The 23,431-nt window shown below is 40.0% G+C and overlaps 1 protein-coding gene across 2 annotated transcripts in view; it reads right to left on the bottom strand.

Annotated features, from left to right (window-relative positions):
* Window positions 1-23,431, bottom strand: part of Rab2a (RAB2A, member RAS oncogene family) — an 89,215-nt gene that overhangs the window by 23,114 nt on the left and 42,670 nt on the right. For both annotated transcript variants that reach the window (XM_052716057.1, XM_052716058.1), the window contains exons 3-6: window positions 21,845-21,912; window positions 12,227-12,309; window positions 11,725-11,817; window positions 2,944-3,055 (exon numbers count right to left, since the gene is read on the bottom strand). In XM_052716057.1, coding sequence (XP_052572017.1) covers window positions 2,944-3,055; window positions 11,725-11,817; window positions 12,227-12,309; window positions 21,845-21,912 — 356 coding nt within the window. The remainder of the gene's footprint in view (window positions 1-2,943; window positions 3,056-11,724; window positions 11,818-12,226; window positions 12,310-21,844; window positions 21,913-23,431) is intronic.

The following is a 23,431-nucleotide window of genomic DNA, read 5'->3' as shown; positions in this document are numbered from 1 at the left end:
ATACCTCAGGTTTATTTATGTAAACAGCACAGGAGTACCCTGGCCTCAAACAGGTAACAGTCCCGGGGTCACATCAGTCCTTTACCACTTAGAGAGTCTTCATGTGGCTGAGCCTAAGCAGGAGCTGGAGGTGGAGCTGGGAGCCGAGAATACTAGCAATTCATGCTTCTCAGTTGTGGGTGGGTGACGCAGGCATGCTGACTGAGCTTGTGACTGATACCCTTTGGAGTCTAGTTTTCGCACCCCTGTGGACTTTATGAAGACACACATCTCATGACCTTGTTGGCTTGTACCTTGTTTAGCTACTCCTTACAGCTCTTGGCATATGCATATTCCTCAGGAACTCAGGGTCTAACTCCTTAAAGAGAGCTAAGTTTTTATGACTGGGGTTTATTTAAGCTACTACTGTATTGTGCGTGCTATGTGGTTCTTGAACTCGGCTACACGTGCTCCATAACCTGCTTTTTCCATTTCTTTTGCTAACACTTTAAGACATTTCACCTCAATAATTCTATCTTTTCCATCTCAGTGGTCTTTTGCTTTTGTTTCAGGCAGGGTCTTACTCTGTATCCTAGGCTAGCTTGGAACTCACTTATCAGCCCACGCTGCTGATCACAGGAATCCCCCACCCCCATTTCAGCCTCACAAGCACTGGGATTACAGGTGTAAGCCACCACACCCAACCTCTTGTTCATTCAGTGTACAATCTTCCTGGTCTAGGTACACGGGGAATCTTCTACTGGAACTCAGGCATTTTGAGCACTATGTTGTGAAACTCTGGATTGCATTTAGGCCTCTACTTTGGTGGGCTTCCTCTGCTTTCAATGCTCTAAGCGGGAATTGGTGGTTCCATTTCTTTACTGCTAAGTAATGCTGGGAAAATCTTAGTCTAGTGGTGGTGGATATGGCACCTCTTTTTTTCTGTAGTGTAGATGGGGTAGTCAATCTTTTGTCCTCCCCCCCAAGACCTATTTATTTATGTACTTTATGCATATGGGTGTTTTGATGCATGTAAATCTGCACACCAGAAGAGCCATCAGATCCCATGAGACTACAGTTATATATAGATGGTTGTGAGCTGCCAAGTGGGTACTGGGAATTGAATTCAGGACCTCTGGAAGAACAGCCAGTGCTGCTCCATCTCTCTAGCCTCTTCCTGGTTGTTTTTTGAAGTAGGGACTCACTATGTAGCAAAGTGGCCTGAAGAACCGGTACTACAAGTGTGTGTCACCACGAGCTTCTGTCCCTCCCTCTCCCTTTCTTTCCTGGTAGGGCTGGGGATCTAGCCCAGGTCCTGTGGAAGTCAGATAAGCACTTTATCATGTCCTAGCCTAGAATAGCACCCTACGGCCCACAGATCCCTAAGGACTCTCTGTTGCATCAAGGTGCCCCTTTCCTGGGACTCTGGCTTTTTTTTTAGCTGTACTTGGCAGCAGGAAAGTTAAGCAAGTCTATCTCCTCAGGAGCAGAAGTTAGCTACCAGGTTAGTCTCAAATTCATGGCAATTCTGAGTCAGCTGGGACTCAGTGCGGGGACTCCAGTCATTAGTCCCATGTACCACTTGATTCCACCCTTTTTTAGATCACAATATAGTCCTCCATCTTAAAATACTTCATCATAGTATGTACAGCTTTTGGGAGGCAAATTAGATTTCATTGTTAAGTAAAATGCTATGTCCTTATAAGTAAGGCAAATTCTTGCTCAGATGAAATTTAAACAATTAGTCTATAAATCATAAGTATAGGTTTATAGTGCTGCTCATCTACTCCAGGAACACAGCTTTTCATTAAAATATTCAACTAACAGGACAACAGCAATTTACTACAAATGAACGCTGTTAAGAAAAAAAACACACAAAGGCATTAGAGACAGAATTAGAATAAACTTTTCCCATGAATCTACGCCTTGTTATGTGACCTCACAGTGTGATTCCTCGTGAGTGCAGACATGCTTCAGATGTCTTGAAACCCTTCCCCACCAAAGACTGGCCTTTGTGATTTCAAATACAACACCACCAAGAGAGGAGAAGCTCCCTGAAACGGCTAGCTTCAGAGACGTGTGCGTGTGCATTTCTACTTGAAGACAGACAAAAGGGTGAGGAGATTTCTCACTGGTGTTCTGGGTGACGGGAAATGCATGTTATCAATCTGTAACTACTGCTCCTAACAAGCACGAGCTGGTGCCTGTAGGAAACACATTTAGAATCAATGCAGGCTATCTCATCAACGATAGATAAGTGGATCTTACCAAGGAAGATTTCGTCATTGAATAAACCAGTGTCACAGAATCACCACAGTTAATTTCTGAATTCGAGTTAACTGAAGAGCACCAAGTATTAATTTAGTATTTACTAATGAGATTCTGTGTCTACAGTGCTATGCTAGCTGATGCACAGGGCCCTTGCCTTGGCTCTACTTCAAACAAGGAGCTTTTCCAGCCACTGTTTTCCTAGGTCTCTGCCACCGTTACAAGCTGGTCTCACGGGAGGTAGAAATTCAGCATTACTTCAGTAAGCTGCTTTCTCAGTCTTATTTCCTCTTTGGATAAAATACAGAATATAGTAACTCTAATCATCTATGTGCAGTATATCCAAATAATATACATAGAAATGTATTCAGAAAACTAAGTTTGGGCTGATTAGATCAATGAAAAAATACGAGATAATATAATTTTTACCCATTAAAGACAGCAGGATTTCCAAACAGTGATACTGCACACAGATATACTGACACATGCAGGCTACTGGGCTTCAGAAGACAATGCAAGAGCCGGACAGGAAATACACATCAGAAGAATTTCAAAGAAAAGCAATTGTTCTACTTTATTATATTCAACAACTACTAAAAACTTAAAAGTTACAGAATAAAAACCAGTCAATACAATGTTAAGGACTATGGAATACAATGTCTGTAAGCAAATGGATGAGGCCCCTCACTTACTTACCTCCTCTACATTGGAAGCAGTCTTGGCAGAAGTTTCCATGAAGATAAGTCCATGCTCTCGTGCAAAAGCTTCACCTTCTTCTTTTTTCACTTCTCTCCTAGATTCTAAGTCACTGAACACAGGAGAGAAGGAGTTATATTAGTAACTAACCCAGCACAAACAGAGGAGTCAGTCAGTCAGTGGAAAATGCACCATGGGACTTGACACTGACTGTTTTTTCCACCATGTCATACATGCATAATTAGCTACATTATTCATGGGTTATGAAGGTCAAAATGCTTGAACTACATTGCCTACTTTCAAGTGACTAGAATTCCAGCAGAAAAATATTCCAAGTCCGAGTTCCAGAATGTTAAGTACTTACAGGAGTAGCAGGAAGGCAGCTACTGTATAGCACTCCATCTTCAAACACAGTGGGTTACCAAAGCAGAAAGTCACTTGGCTAACAGTTTAAACAAGGAGGACTGGCCTGAACTCCTCATCCACTGGCCACAGTGTCTGAGTTTCTAAGAATTGATCAAAATATCTGCCATTCAATTCCCTGAAGTTATAGGAAACTTTGTAAAATCCAAAGTGTTAAAGAAACATGGATTGTTTATCTTGGTTTAACTCTTAGTTTTTTCTTACAGCAAAACCACTGGGCGATGTGTAGGGACAGACAAAAATCTAAGCTACAAGGCTGGGTGTCTCCTTGCAGTTTTTCCTAAAGAACTGGATCAGTGAAGGAAGAGTCTCTTCAAGCATGTTTTATTAAGTTCAAAGCCTTTGCTATTACTGTTTATGTAAACGCACTCACACGGTTGGTCAGTTGTCTCTCACCCAGCACAGTTATTCAGAGGAGCTCATCAATAGTTCACTCCTGTTTTTGCTTCCTGAACACCTCAAAGTGACTAGTTTTCTTTTCTTTATTTCTTCCTTTTTTTTGCTAAGAGCTTCTGCCACAGTGTACTCCACAGTTAGACCCTAAGTGAGAGCACCGAGTAATCTAATGAAACTTCTTCTCACTTGAATGTGACTTTCAGTTAGGCATTTTCCTCCTAATGCTAGGAAGCTGATGAAAGTACTAATGTGATTATAGCAGCCTTCTTATAAACCTTGCTGGGCACAGTGGCACATACCCACGGTCCCAGTACAGAGGAAACTGACAGAGGGGCGGCCACTGAAGTTCAAGGATAGCCTGTTGTCTACAGAGTAAGTTCTAGGCCAACTATAGAGACTTTGAAAAAAACAAAACCAAACAAAAACAACCAACCAGACAACTCCTCCATTCAACAACACACAACAATAAGAATCTGAAAATCTGTATTAGTAAGACAAGTAGATCTTCCAATTTTGTTCCCTATGTCAAAGTTGCTATGGTTAGACTACATTTTAACATTAAAAAAATTCTAAACTCAGATTCTGACTAAATCCCTTAAAAATACATAAAATTTTGGTTGGGATTAGAATAACTTTTAAGAGAAATCTTGAAAAACTACCATCTTGCATAATCTAGATGTGGTGGCTCATGCTTGTATTCCCAGCATTTGGAGGGTGGAGGGAAGGGGATAAGAGTCATTCTTGGCTACAGAGTGAGTTTGAAGCCAGCCTGAATGTGGTGGTTTTAAAGACAATGGCCCCCAAAGGGTATGGCCTTGTTAGAGGAAATGTGTCACTTTGGAGGTGGGCTTTGAGGTCTCATATATGCTCAAGATACCACCCAGTGTGACACACCACTTCTTGTTGCTTGCAAATCTAGATGTAAGAATTCTCAGCACCTTCTCCAGCACTACATCAGCCTGCACGCCCCTAGACTCCTAGCTGCCATGCTCCCTGCCATGATGATAATGGACTGAACCTCTGAAACTGTAAGCCATTACCTCAATTAAATGTTTTCCTTACAAGAGTTGCCATGGTCAGAGATCCACAGCCAAGCACTGGATTGATCTCCAGAAGTCCAGTTGAAGAGAGGGAGGAGGGGTTATATAAGCAAGGGGTTCAAGATCATGACCAGGAAACCCACAGAGACAGCTGATCTGAGCTTGTGGGAGTTCACAGACTCTAGACTGACAGCTAGGGAGCCTGCATGGGACCGACTTAGGCCTTCTCCATGTGGGTGACAGTTGTGTAGCTTGGTCTGTGGGGCCCCTAGCAGTCAGACTAGAATCTGTCTTTGGCGCACGAGCTGGCTTTTTGGAACCTATTCCCTATGGTGGGATGCCTTGCTCAGCCTTGATGCAGGGGGGGAGGAACGTGGTCCTGTTTCAATTTGATATGCCATGCTTTGTTGATTTCCATGGGATGCCTTACCCTTTCTGAGGAGTGAATGGGGGGGAGTGTAGAAGGGAGGTGGGGGGAGGGAACAGGAGGAGGGGAGGAAGGGGAAACTGTGGTTGCTATGTAAAATAAATTTAAAAAATTAATTAAAAAAAAGAGTTGCCATGGTCATGGTGTCTCTTCACAGCAATAGAAACCTTAATATACTGAGATACATGAGATACACATAGTCTTAAGACCCGTGAATGTGGCATAGCTCTCCATTCAGTCTGTTCACAACATTCTCTTCTTTTTAGTACCAGAGGGATCTGTAGCAATGTCACCATTTTATTTCTGATTCTGATGTGATACTTATCTATTTTACTTATTTTTCAAAAATTATTTTTTGTAGCCAGGCATGGTGGTGCACATCTTCAATCCTAGCACTGAGAAGGTTGAGACAGGAGGATGGCCAGTTACACAGTAAAGATCTTGTTCTCAATCGCCCCAAACAAAAGCACTAGCTTCTGATGCCACTGTTCCCCTTTTTCTTAGCTTACACTGTTGTTTTTAAGACAGGGTCTCACTGTGTAGCCTGGAGTATCACGGGCCTGTGATCCTACTGCTTCAGCCTTGTGCAGAGTGGGACTGCAGGCACACACTGCCACACTCACTTATGTTCTTACAATATATGTGTTCAGTGTTATAATCTCCCTCCATTGCTACCATATTTCACAGTGTTTCAAAGACTGTAAAGACAGAGGTTTATTTGTGGAAACAGATAATAACGTTGTTACTAATAGCAATGCAGGAGGTGTGAACTACAATTATCATCCTGCAAATAGTCGGTGGTCATCTGCCTGTAAATTTATCTGGTGGCATTCCTTATCTGAATAAGTGTGGTATTCTGAGTTCTCTTTTGGACTGGACATATAGCTAACTGGTTTCTTTACTAATTAATGAAAGAAAAACTTAAATAAAAAATTGTTATTAGATGACTTCTATTTCTACCATTTAAAAATATGATTATTCTCCAGCCAGGAGAGCAGGTAAGCTAAACACAGATTTTCACCTTTCCCTCCTCCCTCCAAATCCAATCCCCCAGTCTTATCCCTAGCTCTGCAGCAGACCACCTGCTGAGGCCACCCTTTCCCTCTACCCCATCTCCAGTGGATGACACAGATCTTCCCCTCCAAACTACTCTCCCCCCTCATATTGCTTTATCCCAGGCCCCAATTCCAAGAGGCATTCCTAGGCTACTCCAGCAATGGAAGCATGTAGGCTAACTACAGCTCTTCACTCTCCCTCTATTCCTCAAAATCCAGCTGGGTTGCTCCCATTCCCAAGGAACTAAGCAAATCCTGGTGGAACACCCTGCTTTCCTCCCTCCTGTGGACCCCTCAGCCCTTCACTAGCCCATCCCCATTCCTAAATGTCAGCTCCCAATATCTAGAAACACATTTTACCTAGAACCTACAGTGCCCACACCTAGCAGGACCCCAGAGGAATTTCCCACCAGGCAACACACAGCCACCACACTCTCCTAAGAACCAGAGAGAGCAACAGAAACCAAGGAACAAAAAACACCCACCAAACAAAGACCAGACCGGATATCAGCACCTAGAATTACACCTAGAATCTTTCCAAACCCGGATGCCTAGACAACAGCATGAAAATATGATCAGTAACAGCCCAACCATTATGTCTCCACTAGAGTCCAGCAACTCTACCACAGCGGACTCTGAATATTCCAACACAGTTGAAACACACACACACACAAAAGCCCTTTATGAATACGACATAGGTCCTTAAAGAGGAAATGAATAAATCTCTTAAAGAAATCTATAGAAACACAAACAGTGGAAGGGAAAAAATAAAACTGTTCAAGACCTGAATGTCAAAATAGAATCAATAAAGAAAACCCAAACTGAAGGAAATCTGGAATGAAAAACACAGGAACTTGAACGGGAACCTTAAAAACAAACCTCCCCAACAGAATGCAAGAGATGGAAAACAGAATCTCTGACATTGAAAACATGACAGAAGAAATGGATACTTTTAAGAAAATGTTAAATCTAAAAAACTCATGCCACAAAATATCTACGAAATCTGGGTCATTCTAAGAAAAAAACCAAATCTGAAAATAATAGGAATAGAGGAAGTAGGAAAAACAAAACTAAACAAAACAAAAACAAACAAAAACCCCCACAGGGCAAAGGCAAAGAAAATATTTTCAACAAAATCAAAGAAGAAAATTTCCCAATCTAAAGGACATGCCTATAAAGGTACAAGAAACATAAGAACACTAAATAGACTGGACCAGAAAAGTAAGTCCCCTTAGCACATAGTAATAAAAATACTAAATGTGCAGACCAAAGAAAGAACATTAAAAGCTGCAAGGGAAAAAGACCGAGTAACATATCAGACCGAGTAACATATCAAGGCAGATCTAATAGAATTAAACCTGACTTCTCAATCTTAATGGAGAGTGTAAAAGCCAGAAGGTCTCTAATAACTGTGAGAGACCCCAATGGCAGTCCACACTACTATACCCACCAACACTTTCATTCACAATAGATGGAGAAAATAAGGCATTTCATGGTAAGATTAAATTTAAGTAGTATCTATCTAAAATTCAGCCCTACAGAAGGTGCTAGAAGAAAAACTCCAGCCTAAAGAAGTTAACCTCACCCAAGAAAACACAGGAAGAAATATTCTGAGACCAGCAAATCAAATGAGGGGAAACGCTCTCTCTTTCTTCTCTCCCTCCCTCTCCTCCCCCATCCCACCCCAGTATCAATGGTCTCAATTCCCAAATAAAAATACACAGACTAACAAAATAGATGTGAAAACAGGACTCATCCGGCTGCTGCATCCAAGAAACACGTTAACATCAAGGATAGATCACCTCAGGGTCAAAGGATGAAAAAAGAAGATTCCAAACAAATGGACCTAAGAAGTAAGCTGGTGTAGCCATTTTAATATCTGACAAAATAGATTTCAAACCAAAACTAATCAGAAGAAATGGAGAAAGACACTACATACTCATCAAAAGAAATATCCACCAAGAGGACATTGCAATTCTTAACATCTATGCACCAAACCCAGGGCACCTGAGTTTGTTAAAATAAACATTACTACAGCTTAAATCACATATTGATCCTCACACGCTGATAATGAGAGACTTCAATACCTCACTCTCATCAATAGACAGGCCAGACAAAAACTAAACAGTGAAATGCTAAAGCTAACTGATGTTATAAACCAAATAGACCTAACAGGTATTTACAGAACATTTCACCCAAACACAAAAGAATATACCTTCTTTTCAGCACCTCACAGAACTTTCTCCAAAATTGACCCCATACTCGGTCACAAAGCAAGTTTCAACAGATACAAGAAAATTGAGATTACACCCTGCATCCTATCTGACTGCAGATTAAAGCTGGATATCAACAACAACAGAAACCTTACCAACTCATAGAAACTGAACAACTCTCTTCTGAATAAAAAAATGGGTCCAGACAGAAATAAAGAAATAAACACTTCCTAGAAATGAATGCACAACATACCCAAAGTCATGGGACACAATGAAGGTAGTTCTAAGAGACAAGTTCATAGCACTAAGTGCCCCCCCCCCCCCCCAATTAGAGTTCTCTCACTAGTAACTTAACAGTACACCTGAAAGTGCTAGGAACAAAGAAAGAAAAAAAAAAAAAAAAGAAAGAAAAGAAATCATACCCCAAAGGAGTAGATAGCAGGAAATAAACTCAGGCTAAAATCAATAACATACAAATAATAACAACAAATAAAACCAATACCAAAAAAATCAATTAAATAAGAGTTGATTCTTTGAGAAAATCATTGAGAAACACTTATATAAATTAACTAAAAGGAGAATACCCAAATTAATAGAATTAGAAATGAAAAAGGGAGATATAACAACAGATACTGAGGACAGAATTTTAAGGACATACTTTAAAAACCTGTACTCCATGAAATTAGAAAATCTAAAAGAAATGGATAATTTTCTCGTAATTTTCTTGAAACTTACCAAAGTTAAATCAAGATCAGATAAGGAATTTAAAAAGACCTAAAACCCCTAATTCTAAAATAGAAGCAGTTATTCAAAGTCTCCAACCATAAAAAAGCCCAGGGCCAGATAGATGATTTTAGAACTGAATTCTACCAGTTTCAAGGAAGAGTTAATGTTAATACTCCTCAAATTATTCAACAAAGTAGAAACAGAAGGAACGTTGCCCAATTTGTTTTATGAGGCCACAATTACCTTGATATCCAAACTACATAGAGACATTAACAAAGAGAATGAAAGGCCAATTTCCCTTATAAACATGGATGCAAAAATTTTCAGTATTTTACTTGCAAACCAAATCCAAGAACACATCAAAAAGATCATCCACCATGATCAAACAGGCTTCATCCTAGAGATGAAGGGATGGTTCAACATACCAAAATCTGTCAGTTTATATGTAATCCACCATATAAACAAACTGAAAGACAAAAACCATGTGATCATCTTATTAGATGCAGAAAAAGCCTTTGACAAAATCCAACACCCCTTCATGATAAAAGTCCTGGAGAGATTAGGGATACAACATACTTCAATATAATATAGGTGATTTACAGCAAGTCCATAGCCAACACCAACTTAAATGGAGAGAAATTCAAAGCAATTCCACTAAAATCAGGAACAAGACAGACTGTCCACTCTCTCTGTATCTATTCAATATAGCACCTGAAGTCTTAGCAGAGCAGTAAGACAACTGAAGGAGATCATGGGGATATAAATTGGAAAAGAAGAAGTCAAAGTATCTTTATTGGTAGATGTTATGACAGTATACATAAGTGACTGTCTTAGGGTTTCAATTGCTGTAAAGAGACACCATGACCGCAGTAATTTTTATAAGAGAAAACATTTAATTTCAGTGGCTTACAAGTTTCAGAGGTTGGTCCATTATCATGATGGTGGAAAACATGGTGACATACAGGCAGACATGGTACTGGAGAAGAAGCTGAGAGTTCTACATCTTGATCAGTGCACAGAAGTGAACTGTGACACTGGGCATGGCTTGAGCATAGGAAACCTTAAAGCCCAGCCCCACAGTGACACATTTCCTCCAACAAGGCCATACCCCCTAATAGTGCCACTCCCTTTGGGGGGCCATTTTCTTTCAAATGACCACAGTGACTTCAAAAATTCCTCCAAGGAACTCCAACAGTTAATAAACACTTTTAGCAAAGAAGCTATATACAAAATTAACTCACAAAAACCAGTAGCTCTCCTATATAGAAATGTCAAATGAACTGAGAAAGAATTCAGGGAAACAACACCTTTTACAATAGCCTCAAATAATATAAAATATCTGGGGGGGGGGGCACATAACTCTAACCAAGCAAGTAAGAGACTCATATATTTACTGAAAAATACTACTCGTGCTTTAGCACTTAAATACATCTAACTAATCTTTTATTGTATTAATAGATATGATGACTATTATGTCATTAAAATGAGAAATGTTTTCCTGTATTCTGTACAGATACTTATTTCTATTAAGCATTTAAAGCAAATGGGATCATATAAATATGAACACATGTATTTTTCAAGTTTTTGGGAAACAGGCTCATGCTATGTAATGATGATCTTACTGCTTCAACCTCTCAGATTACTGCTATGTGCCACCACACTCAGCTCAGTCTGGATACTTAATAGCTCCTTGTCCTTCCATCAAATCAGTGGGTTTTTTTTTATTTTGGTTTTTTTTTTTTTTTTTTGGTAGAGTCTCACTATAAAGTCCTGGCTGGCCTGTAACTCACTAGGCAGACCAGGCTGGCCTAAATAGAATTCAGAGATCTGCCTGCCTTTGTTGAGTGCTGAAATTAAGGACAAAAAGACAAAAGTTCCTTGGGCTGTTTTTTAAAAAGTATACCCTTGAACAAATCCTATTTTAAATAATAATAAACAGCAGCAACAACAATTGTAAATTTTGGGACTAGAGAGATGGCTCAGAGGTTCAGAACAATTGCTGTCTCTTCCAAGGACTTGCATTCAATTCTCAGCATGAACATGGTAGCTCACAACTGCCAGTTCCAGGGGTCTGATGTCCTCTCCTGACCACCTTGGAGCACACACACGGTGCACATAAACACATGCAGGCAAAACACCCAAACACATAAAATAAACTGACTAATAAAAAGCTAAACTTAGCCGGGCGGTGGTGGCGCACGCCTTTAATCCCAGCACTTGGGAGGCAGAGCCAGGCGGATCTCTGTGAGTTCGAGGCCAGCCTGGTCTCCAAAGCAAGTTCCAGGAAAGGCGCAAAGCTACACAGAGAAACCCTGCTAAACTTAACGGTAATATCTAAAGAAATACCTTAGGATTTAAATGAATATCTAAAGAAATACCTTAGGATTTAAATGAAACTTTAAACTTAAGAAGACAGTACCTTCATGCAGACAAATCAGTCACAAATAGTAACCACAATGTTCACCATGAATGCAAGTTAAGCTCTAGGTTAGTTCTTTTACCTTTTATTTCCAATAAGCATGATGACCATATTGGAATTGGAATGCTGACGGGCATCTTCTAACCAGGTTGTCAAGTGGTTGAACGTGTCTCTCCTAAACATAATGGTATGTGATTTCAGTTTTCAGTATTTCTCTTCATAGTGCACAATGAACAGTACAGACCCCCAGCATTAACCATGTTAGCCACAGCCACTTACACTATGAGAAACATATTTAAAGCACAAAATTTGGATTTAGAGTTCACTGATTAGATTTCAGTTAGGACAAATACAACTTTTAGCAGTTTAGAAAATTCCAATAACTGTGTAATACTACCAAATGGATCAATCTGGGGATTATTTAAATTGAGCTGCAGATTTTGAGAATAAATTTAAATTTGATTCAAGATACAGTTATAAGGGTGAGGAGCTAGAGCATAAAGATGATATGCTGTTGTTACTGGTAACCACACTTCTTTAGAAATAATCTCCTTGTACTGAGATGAAAAACTGATAATACTCACCTTGTAATATCATACACTAGTAAAGCCCCCGCTGCACCTCTGTAATATGACCTTGTGATAGAACGAAAGGACTCCTGCCCTGCCTGTGAAGAAACAGAAGGTTGAGAAGCTTCCTTAAAAACATATCCTTTACATTTTCATATTACACCTAACCAAGCATGAAGGAAAGGAGGTCATACACAGGAGAAAACTTCACCAGTCTTAGGGAAAAGTCATAGAATAGCACTATTGCCCCAATCACCGGGATGCACAGGCAGCATTCCCACTACCCTCCCACCCCGAAACAAGACCCCTAACCCTTTTTGGCAATCCCTGACAACCCAATTTACTGAATGGCTTCACAATACATGAATCATTATTAGAGCCCAGAATGGACTCCTAGCAACGAAGCTCTGAAGACAAATTTGAAAGGAAGCAAATAACCCAGAGCCTCACATTTGAATTCAATAACCCACTCCCTGGGGCAGCTGTTGACACTAGAATAAATAAAGCCCATTGTAAATAAATGATGAATGACATCTTTACGCCCACCATCTGCTGGTGGAAAGGTTGTCAGAAGGCCAAGGATGCAGATTTTATCAGTTATACCATAAACTGCAGTGGGCTTTCAACAGCTACAAGATGGAATTCTTTGAGCAATCATTTTATGAAAAACAGAAAAAGGTTCTGAATTAAATTTATATAATTTTTCTTCACACAATCAATTTTCTCTGCATTTGATATACAATGCCTGTCAAGAGGCAACCGGATGTAAAAGTCATCTTTATATCCTGTGAAACAGGCACCAGAGATTACGTCAAGTTCAATAATTTTTCTATCTTGTGGTATTAACATTCTGCTAAAAAGGATTGGGGAAGGCAATGACTATAGATGTAATTTTGTACTTAAAATATATTAACTTGAAAAATATTCAGGTTTCCATGTTCTTAGTCCTGATTTCCTGATATAAATATAACGTCTTTCTGTCATGTTCTGCTTTGTTCTAAAACTCAGTCAGTATGTTCCAGCACCTTCTCTTGTTGACCCTCCAAAATATTCCCCGTCTCTAATATCACCCACTCTCAGTGCCTAGAACTGGGTCTGGTACTCATGTGGCACTCAGAAAAAGCCTGTTGAATGAAACTATATAACCAAGTGTCTCAGCCACATGTACAAAATGGTCAGTATTGCACTGCACGTAAGTGGACACACTTCTCAGATCTAAGTTAACAACCCTCTCCCAGGAGCCAGTTCTAATAGTTAAATGTCTTATGCTGAATGAGAGGACAAAAGCCACTGCATAGAAAAACAAATAAAAAAACAACTTGCACAAACAGCCAGTTCCTTTCACATAGTTTAAGGTTAAAAAACAAAACAAAACAAGACACGTAGAAAATAAGCCAGCCACAATGACTCATGCCTGTTATCCCAACACCTGGGAGGCTGAGGCAGGAGGATGGCTGTGAGTTTAGGCTAGCCTGTGCTACATAGGAGGGCATGTCTCAAACACAGCAAAAACAAAATAAAACTTAACAAAAAGAGCCTAGATGGGCTTACAGGTGCATTTAATGAGATGTGTCTTTCCACAGATGTGGGAAATCCCTTCTTTGATTGCTTAGTCTGGGAAAGCTAAGTATCTTTAAGACATTCATTTTATTGTGAATCATGTATACCATGATTTTATGGCAAATAACACAAAAAGGATACATATTGTAATTTCAAAACAAAAGTTGTGTGGCTGGAGTGACAGCTTAGAAGTGTAAGGATCAGGGTTCAGATCCCCAGCACTCACATAAAGCTGACAATATGCTTATAAGCTCAGTTGCTGGTAGGCAAAGACAAGGGTATCCCCAGGGCAAGCTAGCTAGCTAGACTAGCCCAATCATCAAGCTCCAAGTTTAGTGAGAACTCTGCCTCAGTAAAGAAAGAGAAGAGTCATCAAAGAAGACATCTAACATCAACCTTTGGCTTCCTCATGCACACACACGGGCACATGAATCCTCTAACATGGGCACCTACTCACAAGCATGAATATAAAAACCACAGGCAAATATACATGTAAAAACAAAATCCTATTTAAAGCTCTTATGTTTTCTGTAGCTGACCAGCAACAAGGGGATGCATCCTTTAAAACAGTGGCTCTCAACCAGTGGGTCACAACCTCTTTGGGGGGGGGGCTACAAATGACCCTTTCACAGGGATCACACACCAAATATCCTGCATATCAGATATTTACATTATGATTCATAACAGTAGTTAATTACAGTTATAAAGTAGCAATGAAATAATTTTAGGGTTGGGGTTTACCACAATATGAGGAACTGTATTAAACAGTCCCAGCATTAGGAAGGTTGAGAACCACTTGCTTTAGAATGCTTTCTTTGGAACAGTCTGTGGAATGAATAAAGATAAACACATTGCTAGAAAAATATTACTATAAGCAAAAATGTAAAACTTCAGCTCAGGCAAGATACAGTAAAAAGGAAAATAAAACTAAGGACAAACGTCTATAAATTATTCCCATTCCTCTCAAACTGCTTTGCAAAGAGCAAACAATGGGTTCCCAACAGAAATAACTTGTATAATTTGCCACTTCACACTGACTTCACATAAACAACAAAAACACATCACAACCAAAGACTACTAATGCATCTGTGCCCTTTATCATGTTATAAAAAGTGATTCACACCTCGTAGTTTTCTGGGTTTTGACACCTAATTTGCAACAGGAAAGTCTGAGAACATTCTGGCCTAGTCTCTGGAAATGGCACTAGCACCTGTAAAATACGTCTGTTGTAAAATGTCTTATTATGGCTTCTCCAATTATAAACAAACATGCACACACTAATGGCATAAAACTAGCCCAATAGTTAGTTCTCTTCATCATATTAAAGCAAGGTAATCTAGTTTTAAAAAGTACTTGAATACATAATGGTCTAATTCTAAATGAACTAGGAAATACAGGTCCTCTTTATAAGTGTTGGTAAGAAGGATTTTGGAAACTTCAACCTAATATGCCAGATGTTTTTTGCAGTAAAGGATTCATGATAGGTAAAACTATAAAAGGGAAAGACAATCTAGTCAAACAGTTACCACTGGCTAAGTGAACTGCACCAGAAAGCAAAACTAAATCACCTGGGTTAGAGATGGGGACTACAGACCAGGAGTTTCAATCAGTTCACAAAGCAGCTGATTTAAAAAAAAAAAAAAATCAGCCAGGTATCTAACCATGTAGGAGGGGCAGAGAAATGCAGGGTAACTAGGAGTAAAGGGGAAAGTCAGCCAGACCCGATACTTGGTAAATTAATTCAAAACTAAACATAAGAGAACTAAAGAGATTGCTTGTCAGGTAAAGGCATTTGTGATACAAGCCTGACACCTGAGTTTGATCCCCAGAATCTAAATAAACAAGACTCAGTGGCTTGTGTCCACAATCCTAGAACCCCCACGACAAGATGGGAGAGAGAAGTGTCTGGAAGCTCACAAGTTGGCTAACCTAGAGTACATAACAAGTTCCAGGCCAGGCAGGGTTACAGTGTGAGACCTGTCTCAAAAGATATCAGAAAAAAGTTTGAAAAGAGGCATTCTGCATGAGTAGACAAAAATGTCCCATCCAGAGGTTATCAGACAAAACCCCCAGTGCCAGGGGTGGACCACCTCCAAAGGAGCTGTTGGTCAGGGAGGCCCCTGAAAGATATAAGCTATTGCCATGGCTGTTGGCTGCCCATCCTAACTAGATGGCAAGACCATCTACTGCTGAAGACTCCACAAGCTTCGACTGTAGGCCATAGAGAAACGGAGCAGTAACTGGGCTGGAAGCTTCCTCTCTACTGGCTGGCCCAGTGCCAGAAGGTGCTATGTATCACCCCTTCAAGTCTTGGCAACAATGCAGAGGATGGGAAGGAAAAAATATCAGAAATGGAATGCTGTGAACACCTTCTCTAGGATGTGGCATAGCCACTGCACTCTTGAACCCTCAGCAGCTGTGACTATCAGCACACGACTGCAAAAGATTGGACTTATTAAGAGTGAGTAGGAATCACAAGGCCCCATCTGTTACTAAGGATATAAATGCAGTCAGTGGTTGCTGGGAAAAGAGACAATTTCTTCATTGGTATTGCTACTGGTAAGGTGCACATGCTTCTTTGAACAGATCCTTAGTCATGCTCCTGCCAGCAACGCCAATTAAACCGAGGGTGCCCCCTGCTTCCCTCTCCCTCACACACATGGAAATCAAAATATCCAACTACAGGGGAGGGTGGACCCAATAGAGCAAGTCTGTTGTCTTGACCCTCATCCCCCCAAAAGAGATACCAAGACCAAGGCAACTTATATAAAGGAAGGAGTTTATGGGGGCGTGCCTTATTACAGTTTCAACGCACTAGTCCATGCTCATTATGGTGAGCAGCAGGCAGGCAGGCAGGCAGGGTGTTGGAGCAGTAGTTGAGAGCTTACACGTTGAGACAACAACCACAAAGCAGAGAGAGAGAACGAACTGGAAATGGCACAGGCATTTGAAAACTCAAAGCTTACCCCCAGTGACACATCTCCTCCAACAAGTCCACACCTCCTAATCCTCCCTAAACAGTTCTACCAACTGAGGGCAAAGCAATCAAATATATGAGCCTAGGGGAGCCATTCTCACTCAAACCACAGTGATGCTTTGTGCTAAGATCACAATCTTGGATGCTTGTACACAAAGAAATCCCACAGCTTCTTCTTTCATGAGAGGATTGCTGGAACCCTGTGCTCCATTTAAAACTTCCTTACAATACTCAAACACTCCCCTAAATAGGCTTTCCTACGTGTCTGAATCTCTCCATCGACATCAATTTTGTAGTAACCAGGATGTTGACGGCAGCAAATTCAGCTTGCTTTCCTCTACTGCTTCCATGAAGTTCAACTGTATACACATTATGGTACTGTTCAAAAATTTCATAACTCAAAGCTCTTGAGAGTTTGACACCAATCAATGTCTTATAGCTAGGTATGGTGGTGAAGCCTGTAGTCTCAACTTTTGGAGAAGGGGCTAATGTAGGAGTTTAAGGATACTGAGATGTTTCAAAAACAAACAAACTGAATGAATGGAAAGAAATACACACACACACACACGCACACGCACACGCACACACACACACATACTACACACACACTCGTTCACAAAGCCAATTTCTTCCTACTGTATCACCAATATTCTGAATATCCCTGGCTTTGTTTCTCTTGTTAACTCCCTTCCGAAAAACCCATTCTTTCCCCTCCACCTATCTATCTACTTTCTATTTCCTTGGAGCATCAGTTCAAACCATCTAGGTTTTTACAAAGCTGAGGGGCTTGTCTACTGCACTCCACACTTACTAACGCCCATGTGGTTTCGTCCTGACACTATTGAAATGAGATGAACACAGTGTGAAAATATCCTCTTAGTCCCACCAGATCTAACCTAAGTGTATTTATAGCAGGCACTTTAATGTGTTATCTTGCCAAAGAGCAAGACATTCAAAATTTTACATTTGTGAGAGTCAGTGTTACAAGAATACTTATCTCTGATCTAACAATGAAACTCTAGCTATGTAAAACAAAAACAAAATTAAAAGAGAAAGTAAAAAGGAAAGAAGGCAGGCATAAAATTTTTTTTTGCGGAAAAGTTATTTTTAAAATATGGGAGAAGCCAGGCGGTGTTGGGCACTCCTTTAATCCCAGCACTTGGGAGGCAGAGGCAGGCGATCTCTGTGAGTTTGAGGCCAGCCTGGGCTACAGAGTTCCAGGAAAGGTACAAAGCTACACAGAGAAACCCTGTCTCGAAAAACAAAACAAAACAAAATGGGAAGAATGGAAATAAGTATACGCTGAATAGCATCCTAACACACAGTGACGTGAACATGGGGACCATTTCTTTTTATTTTGAGTCTCCAACAGCCCAGACTGACCTTGAACTCCTGATCTTCACGGTCAGCTTCCTGCATGCTATGATTATAGGTGTAATCACCAACAGAGCAGGATATTAACTTTTTAAGATTGACAAAACAATACACAACCTTTATTTTTCCACAGAACACTCTAGTTTTGAAATTATTCTGGATAAAGAAAAGAGAGGACTCTTACCACTGAAAATGCAGCAAGCTATCCAAATAAACAGATGCACTATGAAACATTTATGATAGGGAAAGCCTTGTTTCACTCAGGTAAGTGTGGGATCACTCTTATTTCTGACATCATTCATTGAAGATTTTTGGAATTCAAGCATGAAAAAAAGAAAACAATCTTATGAAAATAAGAGGAAAAGACTGGGGATGCAGCTCAGTGGTGGAGCACTTGCCTAGTATGCACAAGGTGCTTAGCAGAGTCAAAGAGGAGGTGTTGGAGGTGGGGACAAACAGAGACAGACACTGAGGGACTATCTCTAAAGAGACAACATATACGCTTACTATTATTATCACATGTATTTATTTAGTGTGCACAGGTGTGCGGGAGTGAGCATGCAATGGCACGTATGTGGAGGTGAGAGGACAACTTGCAGAAGAAGGTTCTCTCCTTCCACTATGTGGGTTACAGGGATCAAACTCAAGTTGTCAGGCTTGGTGGCAAGTGCTTCCGTCCACTAAGCCATCTAGCCAGTCCTTTCCCATTTTTGAGTGTCTCTCACTAGAAAGCCCAGGGTGGCCTTGAACTCGTGATTTCCTTAGCCTAAGGTCCCTGGATGCTAGATCATTTTAGCCAGGTATATCATTACCACATCTGGCTAAGTAGTACATTCAAAAAGAAATTAATGAGCAATTTCAATTCTGGAATTCTTTCTTGGTGTTTGTGATGTCTTCAAGGCATCAAACTCCCTCATGAAAACAGAGGGTAGAGATTAGCCTGCTGGGTGAAGTGGAAACACAGGGTTTCTTCTATTTTCCTTTCTTCCTTAACGTATGAGGGCATGCTTGGAAAATACAGCAAGTAGTCTGGTTCACGCTACACTGCTGAACGTGTTATTAAGATCATCAGTTAAGAAAGCAACCTACTTATGTAATACTTTTTTCCTTTTGGGTTTTTTTTTTTTGGTTTTTTGAGACAGGGTTTCTCTGTGCAGTTTTGGTGTCTGTCCTGGATCTCGCTCTGTAGCCCAGGCTGGCCTCAAACTCACAGAGATCCACCTGGCTCTGCCTCCCGAGTGCTGGGATTAAAGGTGTGTACCACCACCGCCTGGGTTGTAATGCTTTTAATGAAGCAGAAAATAATTCCTTTGGTAGGAGATCACACCTTTAAGTCGCTAGGAGAGAGACTTTGTATCTTTATCATGCCTTTTCCTTCCTGCCTTCCTTCTTTTAAGTCACCAGAGACACTAGTAGCGGGGGACACAGATTCTTATGCATGCTAGGCAAACAAGTGATCTATGAGATAGACTTTTCAGCCCTTCCATGCAGGTTTTTGTTTGTTTTCCCTGTTTTGTTTCTCTGAGACGAAGTCTAATATAGTCCACACTGGCCTCTGATTTACCATACAGCTGAAGATGATCTTTAGTTCCTGATCTTCCTGCTTTCACCCCCCAAGTGCTGGGATTATAGACACATGCCACTGTGTCCAGGCTTTCCATGCAGTTTTGATTTGAAAATGTTGCCCAAGAAAATCTAAATTAAAAAAGTGTTGGGCCAGGGATACAACTCAGTTGGTAAGGTGCCTGCCACCCAAGTGAAAGGACTTGAGCTCAGCTATCCAGTCCTCACATAAAACACTGGGTATGGTGGTATGTTTATAACTCCAGTACTTTATGGTAGAGGGGGATACGGATAATACTGAAACCACTGGCCTAGTACAACTGCTGAGCTCCAGACTCTGACACACAAAAAACCAATGTGGACCATGATCAAGGAAAACACCTGACATGACCTCTGGCCTCCCCCAACAGCCACTTGCACATCAACACGTACAGATATCACATGCAGTACTATGACTCTTCAGGCTGATGGAAGAAACCCTTAAGAAACTGGTAAGTCAGCTCTCCACTGAAGAGAGGTCAGAAGGCATAAGAATGCACAGTCCAATGGAGAACTCCAAGACAGAGCAGATAGACTGTTTATCACCTGAAGGACAGTTGTGGCACACATGGGAAATAACAGGAAATCTATATCCTGCAACCACCCTCAGCAACTTGCTTGGTTTCAGCAATATAGTCTTAGACCGTATATTTTTTTTGATTACTTTCTCAATAGCGTCTGCACTGTCAAGTGAGAAACTAAAACTGAGTGACTAGAGGAAAACAGACCAGGGTATATGATAATTACATTCCCTGCATTTCACAAAGGTTCATGCCAACTTGTGATCCTCAACTGTCCACTTGCATGAAATTGGACTGTCTTTGTATACTTTAGCTAAACACATGTAACACTTGATGCAGTAGGAGACTAGGGACTCCAGTATCTCCTACTAAGCAGACAGATCGAGATGTTCAAATCCTTAACACTCTGCCCATCTTCTCACTACCAAAGGATGTTGATTATTTCTGCTTTGGAAGAGTGAGATTGATTTTCATAAGTGCTGCATTGCTTATCCTAATAAATAACCAGCTTATCAATATTATTTTTAAATGAACTGGAGACGGAGGATATAGCTCAGTGGTAGGACACTTGCCTAATATACACAAAGCCTTATATTAGAACCCCCACACCACAAATGAAAGCAAAAACCAAGTACCTAGTAAGTCTCCCAATTTTAATTTTTAATATAGTACTATTTGTACTGATAATCCATAAAGGCTAAAGTGCCCTGTGGTCCTTTTTAAGTATGTAAGGGTCTGAAAACAGTGGCCTTATGGCATCCACTGTAACTTTACTTTTATGCATCTGAAAAAATTTTACTCATAAACATTTTTTTAAAAAGGAAAACCGGGTTACTGAGTATACTGCAAGAGGACTCACAAAGCTGGGCAGTAACTAGACTAGCATTTGCAACTTCCAATCATTTGCTTACTCTGGGTTCATATTAGAAAACACCATTTAAAACTATACAGATTACATGTAATATTTGCTCATCAAATGGGAAAGTAATGGAAATAGGATATTAAGTTAGGAGGCTTCAAGTGATCAGGATTGAATCAAATTAATAAATGAGCTTCCACAACTATATAATAGTGGTATTTTTATTTTACATCACACTTACTACTTTTTTTAAAATTTAGACTTGGTGATTATTTTCCTTAAATTTCTAGGGGCTGGAAAGATGGTTCCGTGGTTGAGAGCAGCTGCTATTCTTACAGAGGGTACTGGGTTTGGTTCCCAGCATTCACATGGCAGTTCACAACCTCTTGTAACTCTACTCCTTCTACGGCAGCCAATGCCCTATTCTAGCTTCCACAAGTATCTACTGCATATGTGTGGTGTACATATATTCATACAAACTCACACAAATATATAGAAATAAATAAGCATTTAAAAGCATATATGTATCCAGTCCCTGGAGTGTTTCTATTCAGACCACAAAGCCTAAGGAGTCACTCAGATTTGTCTACTAAGGCTCAGTTCTTGCAAACACATCCACTAAATAATAAGAAAAATCTTACCTAAGTCCATTTCATTTCAGTGCTACAGAAATTCTGTCTAACATATTTAACATTAAACAAAACAAGAATGCAAGGCACTTTTATAAATGCTATACTTACTGTATCCCAGATCTGGAGTTTTATCTGTTTCCCATCAATCGTTATCATTCGAGCACCAAACTCTACACCTAAATAGAACAGAAAATAATTTGTTAAAGGAACTAGTGAAATAATTCACACTCAACTACTAAAACACAAAGTATTTGTTTTTAGGATATGTGATAAACACAGCTGCTAACTTTGGAAAATATCTAAGCTAAGTCAGAGGTCTCTAGAAGCTTTCTATCACTTTAACTGAGTCATCTAGACTCTAGATAATCTAGAGCATATTTTACTACTCTGCATATCCAGGTCAACATGGGCCAGGAGTGATGAATCAGGCCTGTCTTTCCAGCCCTTGGGAAGCTAAAGCAGGAGAGACTGCTTTGAGTTTGAGGCTATCCAGATTACACAGCAATATTAAAAAAAAAAAAAAAATTTACAGGGCTGGGCTGGTGGCATGTGCCTTTAATCCTAGCACTTGGAAGGCAGAAGCAGGGGCACTTCTCTGAGTTCAAGGCCAAGTTGATCCTAGTGAGTTCTAGGATAGCTAGGCTATATAGAGAGACTCTGTCTCAAAATCAAAATATATATATATATATATATATATATATATATATATATATATATATATATATGATTATACTCAGGCATGGTAGCATATTCTTGTAATCCCAACATTGGGAGATTGCAAAATCAGGAGTTCAAGGCCAGCTTCAGCCACAAAGTGAACCTGGAACCAGCCTGAATTTGATAAGACCTTCTTCCAAAAAACAAAGCAAAACAAAGCCCCTTACAATTTCTTTAGCTGTGACCAGGAGGATGAGATAGAAAGATAATTTGTCCCCCATGATATACAGCTTGATGCTTATTCTATTCTTGGGATGCATACAGTCAATACATAGAACTAATGGTGATGCTCATGTTTTTCAGGCTCAGAAATACTGGCACTCTAGAAAAAAGAGACCCACAAGTCATGACGGACTAGAATGAAAAATGCAAAACTGTAAAATTATGCCACAGAAAATTAATAGTTTTTATACATCTGCTCATCTACGCACACATGCATATTAGTAGCATATGTACTTTTTTATATCTGCTCTGGCATAGACATACATAAAACTACCACCCAATGGCACAAAAGCCCTTCAAAGATGCCAATGGATAAACAGACAAAATATTTATTTACTATGTATATGTGTATGATTGTGTGTAAATACCCATTGTGTGTGTGTGTGTGTGTGTGTGTGTGTGTGTGTGTGTGTGTGTGTGTTTGTCACAGGGTGCATGGAGAGGATCAGGAGACAACTTCAAGAAGACATTTCTCTCCTTTCACCACTTGAGTTCTTGGGATCAAACTTAGGTTGTTAGGCCTGGCAGTATGAGCCTTCAATCACAGAAACACAGAAACACTTCATAGGTGCTATAAAATAGACCCATATTCACAAAAACAATTTAAAACTGACAAGATAATAACCACTTTTTGTTGTTTTGTTTTACAAAACTTGGAAAACAGTAAGCTGAATAAAAGCCAGGGTGAAGAGAAAAGGGTTCTCAGATAGAAACCATTTGAGATGTCTTAGATGTGTATATTTAGATATGCAGCTT

The sequence above is a fragment of the Peromyscus californicus genome, unplaced genomic scaffold (genome assembly GCF_007827085.1).
Source record: "Peromyscus californicus insignis strain IS unplaced genomic scaffold, ASM782708v3 Scaffold_5__1_contigs__length_169319896, whole genome shotgun sequence".
Lineage (NCBI taxonomy): Eukaryota > Metazoa > Chordata > Mammalia > Rodentia > Cricetidae > Peromyscus > Peromyscus californicus.
This window is presented reverse-complemented; position numbering and strand designations above follow the sequence as displayed.